The following is a 19,434-nucleotide window of genomic DNA, read 5'->3' on the forward strand; positions in this document are numbered from 1 at the left end:
TTTCAACCGCGTGGGTAGCTAAGCCACGCTGTCAAGATGGCAGATGAGACACTATAAGATGAGCTCATTGTAGGTCAGTACAAAGACTACAAAAATGGCAACTCCTGGACGCTGACAATGGTGGGGAACACTGTCATTTTTTCAACACGTTTTACAGACAGTCAAACACAAAACTTAGCTACTGAACCACAATAGGTTTAGCTGTTCAACACACGTGTTGGTGTGTATGTGACTTAAGATTGATTTATTTGATTTGGACAATGCACATTAATCAACATTTCTGTAAATCTGCCAGTGTTAGCCAATCGGCTAAATTTCAACTGTAGTCCTAGTTACATGTCTTTATGGTAGGAGTAAACTGGAGCCCCCGGAGGAAACCGGGGTACTTGGTATTGGAAAGGAAATCCTCATGGACACATTTCTCTATCCATGCTGGTATCTAGACAAGTGCAATGATAAAGATGGCGTCAAACGGCAAGTGAATGGCAAATTAAAATTTCGCATTTGCTTATTATCAATGCACGGGCGAGATGCTGAAACTTGGACCAAGTAGGCCCTCAGCATGTATCGATGGTTTGCCCTAGATATCCAAATGCCTGGAACATGAGTGTCACTGAAGGGAGTGAAAGTGTGTGTGGAGGCATTGGGAAAAGTGGTGGAGACCTGGAGATGGGAGACGCAACAGTGATCTGGGAGCGCGGTGCGGAACAGGCCAGGAGATTGGATCCACCGGCCTCCGTGGAGCAGGCCATCAGTTGATTAATGAACCTACATGTGTGTTCTACCACCCAAACCATGACTGACCTTGTCCTAGTCTCAGAAAGTAACAGAAATAACAGAAAGTGGGGTCATAAAATATGGGTTGAGTGACCATTCTATTATTTTCTATACTAGAAAGATCAAGCAAGCAGTGCTCAACTGTCACTTCTATAAAAACTCTGTCACTGAAAAAGTATAGTAAAGAAGCACTTAATGGCTGTTTAAAATAAAAAAAAAAAGAACTGGTCTACGGTTTTGCAATGTAGTGATGTGGACATAGCATCATGCGTCATGCAGCAAAGTGATCATTTAAAAGTATGTTTTTAGAAGCTGTAGATAAACTAGCCCCAAATAAAGAAAGTAGAACAAAGCAGAGAACAGAACCCTGGGTAAACGATGACCTCCTTGAGGCAATTAGGATAAGAAATAGGAAGTATGGTAAATTCCGAGAAAACAAGGATGAGCAAAGTTGTGCTGATTAGAAAAAGGCTGTTAACTTAATTAAGTTAAACAGATTTGTGGTCAATACTAAACAAGCATTTTTCAATGAAAAAAATTTAAACACAACTTCTCATTCAATGAGTTTCCTTTATTTTCATGACTACTTACATTGTAGATTATTACTGAAGGCATCAAAACTATGAATGAACATATTGTGTACTTACTAACTGAAAAAATGTCTTATATTATTATAAAAACTATCAAGCGCTACAACAAAACTGGCTCGCATGAGGACGGCCCCAGGAACGGAAGACCAAGTGTCACCTCTGCTGCTGAGTATAAGTTCATCTGAATAACCACCCTATAGAAATCGCAAGTTAACTGCCGCTCAGATTAGAGACCAGATGAATACCACACAGAGTTCTAGCACTGCTGCTCTCTAGAACAACTGTTGAGAGGAGTGGAGTGGAGTAGCAGAATTAGACCAGTGGAAATCTGTGCTTTGGTTCCAACAGCCGTGTCTTTGTGCAATGCAGAAACGGTGACCATGGCTGGTTCCCACCGTGAAGCATGGAGGAGGAGGTGTGATGGTGTGGGGGTGCTTTGCTAGTGACACTGTTGGGGATTTATTCAAAATTGAAGGCATACTGAACCAGTATGGCTACCACAGCATCCTGCAGCAACATGCCATCCCATCCAGATTGCGTTTGGTTGGACCATCAATTTTCTTTTAACAGGACAATGAGCCCAAACACTCCTCCAGGCTGTGTAAGGGCTATTTGACCAAGAAGGAGAGTGATGGAGTGTTCCAGTCACCGGACCTGAACCCAATCAAGATGGTTTGGGGTGAGCTGGACTGCACAGTGAAGGCAAAAGGGCCAACAAGTGCTAAGCATCTCTGGGAACTCCTTCAAGACTGTTGGGAAACCATTTCAGGTTTTGAAGCTCAGCAAGAGAATGCCAAGAGTGTGCAAGCAGTAACCAAAGCAAGGCTGAATCCCATTCCTTCGTCTTACCCCTACCCCTTACCCCTTCCCCTTGTTTTTGCGCGTTCACGCGGGACCTAGTGGTGTCCCAAATGTTAGGGGTAGGGGATAGACCGAGGGGTGTATACCCCTAGGAACCGAGTGTGGACGCGACCTCACTTGTAAACACACAAACAGTGTGTGGCTGCTGCATCGACCAGAGAAACACATAAATGTAAGTACTTTCGGCTTAAATAATTGATTTAAAAGTTAAGACAGTCTTGTTTTGTGGTCAATGCAATCCTGTGCATATATACTTGCAATCATGTTCCTAACTGAAACTTTTTAAAAATCGCTAGCTTGCAATGCTAACGCTAACGTTGATTTGCACCAAAGTCCCTCATTTCTCTGCCTTGAATGGACTGCATAGATTGTATATATATATATATATATATATATATATATATATATATATATATATATATATTATATTAATATTAACGGTCTATGATACATTGCTACGTGCCTTACATATACCGCCCTGTATATGTATACAGTGTGTCACACAGACACAGCAGCTCACAGCAGCTGAACCACTTTGGGGCTGAAAACGAGCAGACGTTTCCTAATTCATATGTTCATGTTGCATTGGTACTGTATTATTGTAATCATTTGTATTTAATTCCTGTTCATGCACTTGTATATTGTTGTTGGTTTTGATATGGGACACTGATGAAATGTAAGGCCAACAGGCTTCAGACTGGTCTGGAATAGCACAACAGCTGTACAGTGACGTGCGGTGATGTCAGTAAGAGGGTAGGCACTGAGTTATGAAAGCCAGATTACCTAATTTATTGTTTAGGCTAATAATCAAAACGTTATTGACAAGCGCGGCACACACGCGCGGTCGATAGCAAGACATTTCCAATTAATCTATCAATCAAAATCAATCTAATATAATTATATAACACTTTACAGCAACCAGCAGGCTACGGTGCTTAACAGAATGAGTATAATGACATCATCCAATAGAAAGAGTGAACATAACGAACAGTAAAATCAGAAAAGGTCTCAAAGAAACAAAAGAATGAAACTGTCCCTGTTACGGGGAAGGACGGACCCAAACGCACAGCTCAAAGTAAGGTTATTTATTAAGGGGAAAGAGAGGGAAAGGGGAGTGGGAGGACGGAGGAGCGAGACCCGGGGATGGGAGCCAGGGAACCAGTGAGGGCAGATGGATGGTGCAGGGAATGCCGGGGTTGAGTCCTGAGGGGGCCGGGAGCGAAGGCAGGGAAGGAGGATGGCGAAACGGGAGAGGCAGGAGGGCGAGTCCGGGGAGTAGGTGGCTGAGGAGAAGGCAGTGGGGGTCGGAGACTGACGCGTTGCAGCAGATAGGATGGGTGAAGGGGGGCGCCGAGGGAGGAGGACCAGGAGGGGAGCCAGGAGCCAGCTGACCGGAGTGGAACTGAGGATGGAAAAGACAGAGAGGTAAGTACAGGGAGTTAACATGCAAACAGACAAGTTTCTACGCCTTAAAGCAGTCGGTACTAGGAGTTCACCCAGGTAGTAGCGACAACGATCAGGTGAAGACTGGAGTGAAGAGCCGGAGTAGATATACTGGTGGTGATGATGATGGCAGACAGGTGTGGAAGGCGGGAGCGAGAGCAGGCTGGCAGGTGTGGAGAATGAGCCGGTTGATTGTACACAGGAAGCAGGTGTGGGCGGTCAGCTGGCATTGGAGATGAGGGAGAGGGAAAAAACAAAAACAACAAACAGCAGGCAGAGAAGCGGGAACAAAAGGCAGAAAGAAAAAACAAAAACACAAAATCAAATAAAAGGACAGACTCACGGTCAGCCGGGCCCCACCACAACAGTCCCACCACTGCTACGGATTAAAAGCCTGATTCAACAGATATATCTTGAGTTTGGACATAAAAAGAGCCACATCTGTAACAGTGCGAATATCGGGGGGTAACTTGTTCCAGAGTCTCGGGGGAGCAACCGCAAAAGTCTGACCCCCCCACCGTTTATACCTGGACCTTAGGACTTCTAAAACCAGCTGATTTGAAGACCGCAATGACAGTGTGCTCCCGCAAAGTTAAGATTTCAGACAAATACTCTGGGTGACATATTCTCTCTCCTCTCTCTCTCTCTCCATCTTTGTTCTAATTATTGCACAGCGGCCAATTATGTTTGTCAGTCACAGTCAGCAACAATGAAAACACACACTGCTCAACTGAATATGAAGGCAAATGGCTAGCAGCATTAGTTCAATCACACTAAACCCAAAATAGTTTCTGACTCACCAATCGGTAGATTTGTACACAAAATCCATCCGACGCTTCCTCGTGAAGGCGTCGATCACAGCGTTGTAAAACTTGTCTCTACGGCGCTTTGGTTTGCATCGTCTCTGACTCTCAATAGACAGAATGGCTAGGCTGAAAGACGTGCTGGCCCGGTCCGGTTCAGGGTGTTTTGATCCGTTTCAGGGTGGAAAATGTGCAAAGCTGTAGTTGCCGGTATTATATTAGCTGACGGCTTTTCCTGCTTGGTTAAAGCTGCGGGCAGGTTGTTCAGATCCAGGACCCCGTAGAGGTCCCGCCGCTGACTGTTAGCACGGCCACATAGCCACATCTCTTCTTCCATACCAGTCAGTTTGAAACGATGCGACGAGTATTTGTCCCTTTTGCTGCAGTAGTCCATCTAAGGCTGGCGTAGACCTCCATCTTGCTATTAGTTCTTTTTTTGAATTAAGTTCGAGTTTAGAGAAATTCCTCACCGCTGTGATGTCGGCAGACACCGCTGCTGTCATTTTGACTTTGAATTTCGCGGGGATTGCGCTTACAACGTAGCTGGTGTAATGACGTCAGCTACGCGAAGGGACAGTAATATCTCGATTTTAATTGGTTCATGTTTGATATTTAACGGAGACGATTACATAACACATTTACGTACAAAGGCACGGCAGAGTTGTGCCTTTTGACGTACATGTTAAAGAATACAGCATCGAAGTGCGCATGCGCAACATTGGCTAATCGCTTGAATGGGCAGTAAAGGCACTGCTTATTCTGCCATTTTTTCTATTTGATTATGCGTAACTGCTACATTTGTCATAGTACCGTCTAAATAATTGGAACAACACACATATAAATCCCAAGAATAAACAGTAAAAATACAAATACAAGTTTATAATACATTTATTTAATAAACATTTTTATGCTTGAATTTTGGCAAGGTAGGCACTGCCTACCCTGCCTACCCTGACTGCACGTCACTGCAGCTGTAGTTATTCGTTTGTTTGTGGTCTTGTGTGTATTTTTTTAGTTTTACATATATGAGTTCCTTTTTATGTGTGTGACATGTTAGTTATGGTTCTAATAGTTGATAATGGTTCTGTGACATCATTTTATGTAATGTTTTTGCCTGTTATGTTTAATTTATGGACAATAAAGACAGATTTTTGTTAACAAAATGTTTTTCTGAACATCAATGACATTCAAACGGTGATAGCTAAAACAGATATACATCACACCATGTAGACAGGGTGTATATGTATGTACACATGATAGATATGTATACATATTGCAAACAAACCTAAGTACTACCAGATAGAACTACACAGTTATTTTATGTTCACTTTGGTGGTGCAGAGGCAGATGGCCTCTGCACCACCAAAGTGAACATAAAATAACTATAAAATATATAAATATATAAATGCATATGACACTGTTGTCAAAACCCACACAATCAACAGACAGACACAACATCTTGGAAGTTTGTGATCAATACCGTATGGTGATGTAACCAAGTGGTGTCCCATTTCATAGGGGTATGTTTTCACCCCTACCCCTTACCCCTTGGTTTCAAGGGCCAAGGGGTAGGGGTAAGGGGCAAGGGGTAGGGGTAAGACAGAGAAATGGGATCCAGCCCAAAGGGTGGCTGCTTTGAAGAAACTGGAATATAGGACATGTTTTCAGTTATTTCACACTTTTTTGTTAAGTACATAATTCCATATGTGTTCATTCATAGTTTTGATGTCTTCAGTGATAATTTACAATGTAAATAGTCATGAAAATAAAGGAAACACATTGAATGAGAAGGTGTGTCCAAACTTTTGGCCTGTATATAAAAAATTACATTACATAGTTGCTTTTAGTTGCATAGTTACATGTTGCAACTTTATAATAACCATCCAGACACATACATATAGACATATAGATGGTTTACAACGTATTTATTAAGTATTTGACAAGGAATTATAGTCATCTATAATTATAATTTAATTGTTTGTTAACAGTCAAATGATTGTTTGCTAACAGTTGAATGACAATTAACTAGGGATGAGCCGAGTACCCGGCTGAAACGAGTATCCGGTACGGATAAAGCACTTTTGCCGAGTACAAGTATTATACGAGTAATACGAGTAAATATCCGTGCTCGGATTAAATGCAACTCCTCAACTGGCCGTGCAGCGTTCTCTGATAATAACAGCGCCCCCCCCCCCGCCTACAAACATGCTCGGCTCTATCACACACACACAGAACACGGAGAAATGCGCTCCCTCTGCCTCTGCCTCTGCACCTCTGCTGTCATGTAAATAGTTTTCTAATCAGCAATAAATATAACAATTTCTGATCAACCCATATCAATTGCATGCTTAAAATAACATACCGGTTAAAGCACCGCCCATTTCAAGACAACCCGACCTACTTCCGGGTTAAATCTGACCACTTCCGGGTTAGGCCCCGCCCAGTCCGAGTACGGATACGGATACAGATAATTCATGTGGTAAACAGATACAGATACAGATACAGATAATGCTGTACTCCCTCATCCCTACAAGTAACCAAAGATGAATGAGGGTGGATTGCCTGATGGGTGTCAGGTATGATAAATACTATAAGGAAGGAAGCATAGCGTGCACTTTTACCAAACTTGAATAAACAGACGCAGCGTAAATTGCCCTATTGTTAGTAAATCTAACTCAAAGTGTTTTTGAGGAGCAGAATGGAAACTAACAGTAAATGGTATCCTGAAAAGATTTTTACTATCGATGCTTGAGGTAGTTTGATTATTGTTTGAAAAAGTTTAGAATGGAAGTACATGCCAACAGAATAAGTTGAGGCATGCAGCTATCCCTATGGCTCAACTGGTTTGCGTCTTTATCCTCTTTGGGGGAAGCCTTCTTTCCCTTTCCAGGAGCAGGGGCAGCTCCTTTCCTGGGAGTGAGGACCACATGTTGGTCTGGCTGTGTGAATCAAGAACAGAACTGCAGTTTTTATGGCTGTGCAGTTGGGTGCTGAGAGACATTCAACCCACATGATGAGAGTGCACGTGACGATGAAGAAGTCCTGGTTAGAATAAAAAAGGAGTATTGGTTTACTGTTTGTAAACACATGGGGTACGCCTTAAATTGCATCCCCGTCTCCTCCACTTGCCTCTCTTCCTTGCGTCTCAGTCGAGGAAATCATCGGAGGAGAGTGAATGAAGAGAGGGAGCACCAAAGAAAGCAGTAGTCCAAAGAATTATAGTCTATTTTCTCATTGTCTTTTAGTGGTTATGTTCTGAAGCACAAATAAACACAAGGTAAACAAACTCCACGATAAGGTGCCACATTACCAGATTATGAGTGAATGCCTCCGCATTCACTCCACATACTTTATAATAATAATCCTTTTCTTCTGTGTGTGTCAGTTAAACCTTTGCGGTGGTATGAGATGTGAGAAGCGTGGTTAGCGATGGTTACACACCCATGTGTTAATTGAAGAAGCGTCCCAACGACAGTCCCAACTTTCCAAAATAAAATGAAAAGAGAAAATACAGACACCACCACACAGTTCTAGTGGGTCATAAGGGAGGATTGAGAGGAATTACTTTTTAGTAGTCTATACATTGTTTTTTTGAAGAAAGCATTGCATATTATATATCTTTAAAAGATAATTTTTGTGTCATGTGTGAAACCGCTTTAACTGCACCTTTCCTGCAAATTCCATGCTTTTTGGTAATCGGTGTACCCAAATAAAAAATGGTACAGCTCCCATAAACTTTGACACTCAGGTGTGTGATATCTTTGGAAAGGTAACAGTGTCAGGGTGATTCTCGGCCTAGAAGAAGGCTAGAATGGAGTTCAAGTCATACATCTGTAAACTGACTAAAATGCATTGCTGTAAACACATCTAAGTGAGCTACAGACAGCACAAGACCAGAGCCACATGTCTCAGCTTACTACAGAAAAAAATTGAAGTCAAAAGACTCAAAAATAGTATGTATATAAAATCAATTCAACAGGTATTTCATGCATTTTTCTTAGGTCCATGCAAGTAAAATGTAAAGTGCAAAGCTAAAGGACAAAAAAGTGCAAAATACAAAACTTCTCAAATACACAAACACATGTCAATCACACAAAAACTTAAAATAAGTATTTACATAAATATATAGAAATTAGTATAAATTGTTCAGGGTGTGCTTGTTTATGGTAAAACACAGACACACATCACGTGATGGCATCATTTCATATGTAGTTTAAACTGTCTCCCTTTTGGCTAAAAAGGTAACAGGGTCTCATAACATGGAATTGCAATTGGCTCGAGCAACTGTCGATAAAAGCGTAGGTGGTCATAATTGCATGCAGAAACATCATTGTCTGTTTATTACCGCCTCCTGGGAACTGATTTGCTCGTGAGAGGTTGGATTTCATTTGGAAGACTTGGGAGACCAACTTGTGTGAGGAGTCAGACGTGAGAAAAAGCCCGGAAGTGAAATATTGTTTGCCGTTTCCATTGTAATTCAGTCTAGAAACTTCAAAATTGTGATGCAAACAGCTAGTTTTGGATAAAATGGCTTGGATATTCCATTTCCTTGGACTCTTGGCGAGTTACGAAAAACACATTTTCCTTGACAATGTCAATGTGGATAAAGGGAAGTATGCACATTTGATTCTTGCGCAGTCTTTTTCAGTGTGATAGCAACTTTATTACAGTTACTCCTATAAATCATCTTATGTGTGTGGGCTTTATTGACTCATGAGAAGCCAAGCTTTCAATCGTTGTTGCATGACTGTATATTCTGAACACTGAATGCTTCAAAGTTATAATGAAGTTTATGAACCCTATTAATCGCATTAACAAGTAGTTACTGAGGAAAGAAATGTTTATTAATAGTAATGGTAGTAATCATGTGATAATAATGTACCAATATTGTAATAAATAGTATTGTTTGTTTGAAGCACATTGGAAGCATATAGAAATAAAAACAAGGAAATACAAAAACTAAATTAATCAAACCCAGTATATATATATATATATATATATATATATATATATATAATATATTTTTTTTTTTTTTTTTAAGTGAAGCCACAGCCACACATGAAAAGTTGTTTTGTTCTCCTAATGTACAGTAAAACAAAATTTAGCTATTGACAGAGAGAAAGGGAGGAACTGAGTTTGTACATACTGTAAGGAATACAAAAGCACATTGAAGCCTCAAACAGATGGGAAACAGACAAATACAAACAGAATGGAAGGAAATTCATTGTTTTTCTATTTTACTCACTGGTTACAATTGAAACCATTGTGCTTTGGGGATCTGCATAGGACATGGAGGCTGTTAGGGTTTGGGAAGTGAGATTGATGTATAAAGGCAACAGTATACTTATAACAAAGTTAAAATGTCTGAAATAGAAACACAAAAGGACACATTACACATAAAAACTGTGGTTAATTCACAACAGCTCTGTATTGTACAATCATTTACAATCCACAACAAGATTCAGGCGTGAACTGTGAGCTAAAAACTAGCAAGTAAGTAAGCAAGTAATCTCTTGCGATCCTGCAAATGTAGACCTCTTGGTAGATAGTAAGGTCGAAGTAGTGTATTTTTGTTATCCCGCTTTAGAGACAATGGGGAGAAGGTCAGGGTGAAAGTCCCGTTTTCATTAAACAGCCGGTGAATGTTTGTTCTGTTATTATATTTTCCTAACCATAACAACGTAGCTTCAGTTGCCTAAACGTAGCCGAACAAGAACAGAAAAACACTCATATGAAGACTATTTTGAATACTAATATACTGTATAGATGGTTTTGGAAGGCCCTGCAGAACAGTAAAAAAACACATGGCAGACCAAATACATTGTTGGATTTGTTGTTGAATTGAGTACTGTGGTGAGGAAGTGACACAAGATACTGAGGGGTTATGTAGACTAAGGGCCAGGTCACAGTAAAATTTACATTTGACAACAATATTTCACTTCCAGTTAAATTTATTTAAATAGAATACTCTGCTACTTCCCACAAGGTCTTATGTCAAGATAGGTAAACAGGTGTTGTGTGTTTCTTAACACTCGTTTCTACTTTCCTGACTAGTTGATTGTATGGGTTAAGTTATATACAGTTATATGGTTTAAGTCAGCTTTTATGCTCATTGTTTGTTGAGCCTGAATATAAATGAAATACATCTTTTCAGCCCGAGATGTACAATTGTGAAGATGTGGACTCAAAAGTCAAAAATAATTAACTAAAACAGTTAAATCATAATCCAATGTACCCTCGTTTTACAAAAAAATCAGAAATTTGAAGTACTATTTTACACAGCAGAACCTTCACTTCAAATAGGATTTTATCCGATTTTTGTGATGTAAAAGTTAATATTAGCCTGTAAGAACAAAATGTGAAGAGATGCTGCTATGATGCTTCATACCAACTGCAGATTAATGCCCAATTAGTGCTAGTGTGGAAATAATTTACATGTAGTTGGAGCAGACCTGTCAAAATGTGACACTGCAAGAAAGTATACTGTGGCCTTCATGGTAGAGGTCAGCGGGTTAAAAGGGGAGGTAGGTGTGGTTTTGGCTAATGGATTGTAGTTGTGCAGCTGGGCTACTACATTTCTGTGTACTGTAGAGCAGGATGAAAGGGTTTGGGGTTTGCTATAGTGTGGGTGCCTAAAGGCAAGGTTTTCTGGAGGGAACAGAGATAGAAGGACTAAGTACTTGAGGTAAAGGAGGACATGCTTGCTTGAACAGAAGGGTTTTCTTAGAATGACAGTAATCAGCCGTAGAGAATACCAGAGCTAGAATGAAAGCTGCTTCACACCTGTTCTTTTTTAATCTCTCCAACCAGTACTGGATGGACAGCATTTACAGTACATGTAAACAGGACAAAAGTCTTTACCAACATCCGAAAGAACAGAAAATGTCAGAATCAGAAGAACATGGCAAAGATCAGAAGATACCTGGATCTCTGCTTTGTTTGACATCGTTGTTGCTGTTTTTCATTAGGTCTTTTTGTTTGTTTTGCTTTAAAGTCCTTGTCTGTTTTCATCTGTCTTCATGTCTTTTGCAATCCTCAGTCACTGCACGTGTGTAATCCCAGTTAAACAGCATTGCAGTGGATTGCAAAGGGATGGTGGCGGACGGGCATTAAAAAGTCACACACCCACACACATCATTTAGTAGCTTTGAGACATCCACTTAGCGAACAGTCATGTAGGCCTACTGTTTGAGCCCATCATCCTGTCCACTGTGCCACATGCACTTCGAATGACCGAGAGAGAAATAACGCAGCAACATGGGAGGTCTCACTGGATCCTTTCACACAGAAGCAGTCTTTGCACATTTGGGTAGCTGAACAGACAAAAAAAGAGGAGGAAGATTGAACATTCTCCCAGTGAATTATCTTTTTTAAAGTCAAGCCTTCCAGAATGTTGGTCACCAACCCAGGAATTCACTTCACTTTCACACTGCTCTACAGGAGGTGGACAAAATAATGGAAACATGAAATAAAAAAAGATTCTTTAACATCAGAATAATGAAAGCGGCACAACTTAGTAAGTAATTTGTCAGCTTTAAAAGACATCCAAGCATTTTGTCAAAAAAGTATGAATTACATTTTTTTCATTGATATGTTATTTTAAATAACGCATAGTACACCAAAAAATGTTTGACTGATTAACAAAAGAGCTGTCTTAAAAGGCCGCTGTTTTCACAGCCATGTTCAGCAGCAGCTTGTGCTGCTTTCATTTAGCTACACTGAGCTACATTCATGTCTCTACATGAATGTAGCTATACATGAATGTAGTGTGTGTTTTTCAGCTGGATCACTTCTTTTCCTGACCAAAGAAACCCTGAGAGGAGTAAATTGTTTTCTCTTGAACATCTAACAAATCAATAATTGTATTAATTATTACGCTGATTGGGGTCAGAATAACTCATGTGATGTCTTTTATGGCTCTGCATCTGTTCATGGTTCATGTGAAGTACACACTAAGAATGATATTTTTGGGGCATTTTAGGCCTTTATAGGACAGCTGAAGACATGAAGGGAGAGAGCAAGGGGGAATGACATGCAGCAAAGGGCCACAGGTAAACCCGCAGTGCGCACGCACCAGGTGTGCTACCTGGGGCTCTAAAATGAATTATAACAAAAATTCCTATTATTTCATGTTAATTTTTAAAGTATTCTTAATAATATTATCAACAGTAGTTTGAATCCCCTTCCGAATCAACAAAAATGTGTAAACACGCTTCTAAAGTGTTACGACATGTTGGTTATTATGTCTGATCTTAACCCAGGAAGTTTGCCAACAGACAGATGAAGTTGAACAGGTTTTTTTCAGTATGTGATGTCAATATCATGATTTACTACAGGAAGTTTTTTTTAAATTTGTCCACCCCCTGTACATCAGAGGGGACTGTACCCACTCCCTTTCATACCCCCAATTTTCCTCCTCCTTTTCCTCCCCCCCCCCACTTAGCACTCATCCCCGCACCTTGATAATTTTGAGATTCATTTTGAAAATGACAAAGGAAGCGAAAACCGACTTTTCTTTTCTTTTTTTCTTTTCCTCCTCCCTTTGTCTTTCTCTCTCACACATGTCTCCTGTTCTTATGAAATTTGAAAAAACATGGCTGAGAAAAATTCTAACTGATCCTGTAAATTCTGTCTCTCCCAATGGCTGCAAGGTACTAGTGTTCCTTTTAAATGCTTCCCTTGTCATTTTTTCCCCTCACCCTTTTTTTTCTTTTTTTGGCCAGGGCATTATAGTCTATCTGGGTCAGCAGAAGAAGTCCAGCATATTATCAGAAACATTTTGTTATATAATTTACACGTGTATATAATTTACAGAGTACTGTAAGCTTTTTTAAGTATGTATATATACATACATATACATATATATATATATATATATATATATATATATATATATATATATATAAAACACTTCTACCTAAAACGTTTGAGAGTTTTTGAAGATACATTCAGTAGGTGAAGGGAAATAAAACTGAGGGGAAACAAAACCAAATGAATGTCAACTAAAAAAATATCACAGGTAAAAACCTTATCATACATCGACAATGCATTGAATCCTGCATGAAATTTGAAAATCAGAGACAAAGTTATGTCCAAGAGTTGCAGATAACAAATAGATATATCTATATTCATATATAAATGTTTTTTTTACCCCTTACTGGTAATACAATAAATACAACATTAGTAAATGGCTACAACTGACTCTCCGACCATGCCTGACAGCATGATATTAGTACAACGTTTAAATATAGAAGGATGTTATTAAAGTAGAGATCCATATAAATAGAAAGGTTTAAAGAGACTCTTAGTAAAACTTTGTTTGTTCATGACCCTTTTTTTGACTTCATATAGGGCTTCCCCCCCCCCCCCCCCCCCCCCCCCACCCCATCCCTCACGGAGGTGGAAGTCTGTGTTTAAGGATGAATGGGTGACTTTCCTATGAGGCTTTAATGTAGACAGCTCCCATATTTCTTATTTGTACCCTCCCTCAGACTGCCTGTTCAACCCACCCACCCCTATCCTTCCCTGACCTACCTAACACAATGTACAAAAGCAGTTTACTACACAGCACAGCCAACTCAAACCACAACACCACAACAAAAGGTTTGGTAGTGATGTAAGGGACAGTAAGGCCTCCAACAGACATGACCTACTACTGAGACATTTCAGCTCTCACTGTGGACTTCAGCTTGTGTCAAATGATCACATCATTTATATCCTTTCTTTTAACAATTTGCACAGATCATTGTTGGGATACTTATTCATCTTTCTTATTTTTTGTAGGGATACTTATTGATAATTCTTATTTTTTAGAATCTTCAAAATGCGGACTGCTTGACAAAACTAGACAAACAACTACACTACTGAAGTCCATTAGTGGAAGACAGGATCAAAAAGCATTTCATTATCTGAAGGCGACTCCATATTCCCTTAACAATTAAATAGTGACATGTCTGCTGGATCACCTACTCCACACCCCCCACAAAAACACACACACACATGTACGCACGCACGCATGCACGCACGCACGCACGCACGCACACACACCACACACACACACACACACACACACACACACACAAAGAGTGAGGGGGGTGGGGTGTGGTGGGTGATAATCAGAAGACAGGGAGAAAGCTAGCATCTCCTCAACTCCCTCTTCTAAATTGCAAAGACACAATTTTTTTTAAAACAAACTTATTATATTACAGACATATAATATATATTATGTATATACATACATTAGTGTTTGCTCTTTTTGGAAATCATAAACTTAAAAAAAGTTTACAAAAATAAAATGTTATATGGTGACTTCTCAAATTGGTCTATTCCACTTAGCAAGGCTTGTTTTTCAGGGGTCAGAGCCAGGAGGCTTCCCTTTGCCAGAACTACAGGCTAAATGATTCAGTCCCTGGCCTCAGAGCAGGCCCACATCGACCTCCTTTCAGATCCCTGTAATTCTTGATAGAAGGGCTCCTTTACAAATCGGCTCTTTTTTTGTTAATCTTTTTTAAGTGTCCTTCTGTGTCCATGTTGTTCTTCTCTTTTTCTGATGTCCATCTGCACTCATCCACCTAGGTTTTCTTTTGTTTACTAAAAAAGAGAGAACAAGCAAGTCAGTGTAAATAATACATGTATCTACATTGTAGGAGGTACATTTGGTTTTATAAAACCTTGTAAAGTAATATGAGAAATACTAAACAACATTAATACAACTCACTTACGCCAATGAGCAGTGTAGTAGTAATCTGCCGGTCACACACTGCACTTGCATATTGTGTTAGTGTTTTTAAGCTTGCTGGGCTGCACAGACATGACCCTGCATTGGCTTCATTACTGCTGCCAGGCACTTGTGAGAGTGTGTTTTAGTCTAATTATCAAGGTTCTAATTAACTGGAGACAAAACATTTGATTCTTTTCCACATAAATCATAAACCATTGAATACAAAAAAGGACTAATTGAAATTGGTGGACTAAATGGATTTTCCCATTCTTGAAATTATTACTATTACTTTACTCTAAGTTACTTTAGAAAAAAGCATATAGCATATGTCAAGACCAACTAGAATATTTGGCAAGTTCAATGGTTAAGTATAAGACAACAGAAAAACATCTTGAGTACTATAGCACAGATTTTTAGCTATTGAGGCAAAATAGTTTTTTAGCCAAGAATATCTATGTATGCGTTTACAGCTTTATCTACACATTTACAGATATATGCACACTGGTTTTTTTTAGATTTATCTATGCATGCACAGATCTATGTACACATTTACAGATTTGTCTACACATTAACAGATCTGATTCCAAACAGATTTTGAATACACATATGCAGATTTATGTACACATTCACAAATGTCAGTATGCATTAAGAGATTATTTTACATATTTACAAATGTCATTACTCACACAGTTGCACAATTCTCAACACACATTTGCAAATAGTTTTGCTACAATAATGGCCCCATTCAAAGGCAACCATATCCACCTGTTTTTGTTTGATTTACCCATATTTGCCATTCCCAAATGGAAAAAGATATAACAGAAGTAAAATAAATGTATGAGAGTTCATGTGAAACCTAAATTCTTCAAGTTTCTGCAAATGTGCTTTTTCAGCATGTGATTAAACAAAACATACACTACATCAGTTCATACGTAATTCAAAACAGTATTTTGGGTCCTTGTCTTACAATATTTGAATAACAATAACTAAGACATGTTTTCTGCCACACTATGTGAAACACCACATATAGTAGGCTCGTTCGAGATGAACTGCGCCTCGCCTGTAAAGTGGACAAGAGCAGGCGATGGCAGCAGGGGGCGGTGACAAAAAGCTGCGGTAAAGTCGGACAGTTTCCAGACGATTCCAGCCGCCTTCAGACTGAACAGGAAGTGACAAAAACACTGTGGTGCGATTCTGATTTAATAAAATATAATCAGACCCACATATCAGCTTGTACACAGTCTCCAGTTGTTTTAATGATGACAGAGTAGCTGGCAAAGTGCTCTACATGCGATCTGTTGCCGATTTAATTAACAACAGACTGTAGATGATCCGTGATCTGAACAGATTTAGTCTCTCTGACTTCTAAACGTCACTATCGGCCACACGTGTGTTCTGTACAGAAGTCTTTAAATCAGACAAATAGCAATTAAAATCCCTCCAATTCAAAAACAATAAAAAGTTTATATAAAACGTCATCATGTTGTAAACCAATCAGGTGTTAAATCAGCTGAGAACCCGGCGTTTTCCAGCATGCTCTGGGTCCGCCTGGGTGCGCCTGGCTCTTGCAGTCGGTGAAAAGCAACTGCGCCGCCTGCGTCTCAGAACTGTGGCCGCCTTGCTCTCGTGAGATTTCCATTGTCCACGTGTGCATGACGTCAGAGCAAGTCGGGATCAAGTCGGACACAAATCTAACCGGCATGCAACGGGCGCCGATCGCCGGTGATCGATTCTGCGCAGACCTGGCTCATCTCGAACGAGCCTAATGTCTACATCTTGTCAACAACACCAGTGGCGCTGCATGGCAAATTATAGCTAGAGGAAGCTAGTGACCTTAGTATGGATCATATTGCCTTAATTGCCATAATTGCCATAATGAGTGTTGTTTAACAAATTTCGGAAGTCAACTGTTATTTGACATACTAAAGCATTTAGATGAATATAAAACATTGTACATTAATTCAAACCTTGTTGATCATCTTTTTTGCGTGTGACTGCTGGCACTCGGAGGAGGGACTTAGCTCTGTTACACATTCATTTAGACTGGCTCCCATTGGAATTTCGTATCATGCTATACACCATTGGAAATGGAATTTGATTGGCTACAATTGTAACGATGACATTTTTGATAGCCAATGACAGCTCATTTCAACATGACACAGCTTCTTGATGTTTACACTAGAGAGATCGCTGTCCTGGGGTGGAACTACAAAAAGGTGGGAATAGTTTTATTGTGTAAGCAAAAACCTAACGTAAACAAAATACCCGCAACACAGTGCAGGAAGAGGAGAAAAGATTCTTTCAGATGGAACAAGTTCCTCAAACAATGTTAACAGCTAGCAGATATTTTAGCAATGGACTTTACAGGGGGATAACTTGGATTAATATTTATGAAAAACCCTTTTCATTCTTTTGATCGGTGGATACATACGGACTAAGCAGGGGTGCTCATTAGGTCGATCGCGATCTACCGGTCGATCGCCAAGGCGGTGGGGGTAGATCGCATGGCATTAAAAATAAATAAGATGTCAGCCTATCATCCATCTTCACAATGCCAATATTCTATTTGTCACTTGATTGACATACAGGACAACCATTTCTAAACGTCTGATATTTTCGTCAGCCAATCATCCATCCTTACTATGACATTTGTCACTTGATTGACATACAGGACAACCAGTCTAACGTTTGATTTTTTTCATGGTCAGCACTCAGCACGCATGTGCATGCAGCAGCGGCAAAATTCCAGTAAGAAAGCGAGTTTGCCGAGTTAGCCTAGCTAAGTTATATCTAATAATCTCAAAAAAACGGTATAAAATGAGTGGGGTAGCTGGACCAAGTAAAAAGCCAAAAACTTACCACTTCCATACAGAATGGGAGGAGGACTTTTTTTTCACAATGTCCTATTCAAAGTGCATTTGCCTTATCTGCAAATCTACCATTGCTATTCAGAAGAAGGGAAATGTGGAGCGGCATTTTCGGACTGTTCATAAAAGCTACGACACTGAGTTCCCTCCGAAAAGTGAACTGAGAAGGAGAAAGGTGAAAGAACTAAAATCCCAGCTGTCTGGACAGCAGGCCTTTTTCTCACAGCTTACCACGAAAGCAAAGACCGCCACCGAAGCATCGTTCCGGGTGAGTCACATCATCGTTAAACACAGAAATCCTTCCAAGACGGAGAGATGATTAAAGAGGCATTTATTGAAGCGGCTGATTCGTTGTTTCAAGACTTTAAAAACAAACCTGACATAGTATCTTCAATCAAATCTCTCCAGCTGTCAAGAAGTACAGTTACACGGCGCTGTGAAGCAAAGGCCGAGGATGTGACCGAGAAACTTGGAGGGATATCGCAGACTGCGAGTGTTTCTCACTGCAATTAGACGAGTCTACAGACGTGAGTGACACAGCCCAGTTGTGCATTTTTATTCGTATGGTGTTTACCGATATGACTGCAAAAGAGAGCTGTTAACAGTACTGCCTATGAAGAACACACGCGGGGAGAGGACATTTTTCAGTCTTTCAAAAACTTTATCGAGAAAACTGCTCCAGGTCAAATTGGTCCTTACCACGACGTGCGCCCGATGGTTGGCCGCTCGAATGATTTATTGCCAAATGCGGAGATAGCCTTCCCCGACTTCCTCAATTACCACTGCATAATACACCAACAAGCGTATGCACAAAAATGCTCAACATGAAAGAGATAATGGATGTGCAACGAAAATTGCCTGTTCTATTCGCGCCAGATCTCTTCAAAGACGCTGTTCCGTGTGCATCTGGAGAAGGCGGACTGTGACCACACTGAATTGTTGCTACACACTGACGTAAGATGGCTTAGTCGAGGGAATTCTTGCAAAGATTTCGAGAGCTCTGTCCAGAGATTAAAGAGTTTTTATTTGTATCTAAAATGCTGAATACAACCAGCTAAATGACAATCAGTGGCTACTAGACTTAGCCTTTTAACCGATCTGACCAACATGTTGAATGACCTTAATGTTGAACTGCAAGGAAAAGACAAAACAGTGGTCAATATGATCAGCTCAGTCAATGCGTTCAAAAGAAAAATGCAACATCTGCGCAAAGCTGCAGCGCCATGATTTGGCAAACTTTCAGAACCTCATGTCAGAACTGGAGACACAAGGGAAGCATGTGCGCAACTTGACAATGGACGCTACACAGAGCAGATTGAAAACTGTCTGTCAGACTTTAACAAAACGGTTTCAAGACTTGCATATTGGAGCCA

General features: G+C 40.1%; 1 protein-coding gene across 1 annotated transcript in view; it reads right to left on the reverse strand.

Annotated features, from left to right (window-relative positions):
• Positions 1 to 12,147: 12,147 nt before the first annotated feature.
• Positions 12,148 to 19,434, reverse strand: part of LOC116704612 (RNA binding protein fox-1 homolog 3-like) — a 751,296-nt gene continuing 744,009 nt past the window's right edge. The window contains exon 16 of the mRNA XM_032540217.1: positions 12,148 to 15,064. Coding sequence (XP_032396108.1) covers positions 15,062 to 15,064 — 3 coding nt within the window. The 3' untranslated portion in view covers positions 12,148 to 15,061. The remainder of the gene's footprint in view (positions 15,065 to 19,434) is intronic.

This window comes from Etheostoma spectabile, chromosome 16 (assembly GCF_008692095.1).
Source record: "Etheostoma spectabile isolate EspeVRDwgs_2016 chromosome 16, UIUC_Espe_1.0, whole genome shotgun sequence".
NCBI classification, from domain to species: domain Eukaryota; kingdom Metazoa; phylum Chordata; class Actinopteri; order Perciformes; family Percidae; genus Etheostoma; species Etheostoma spectabile.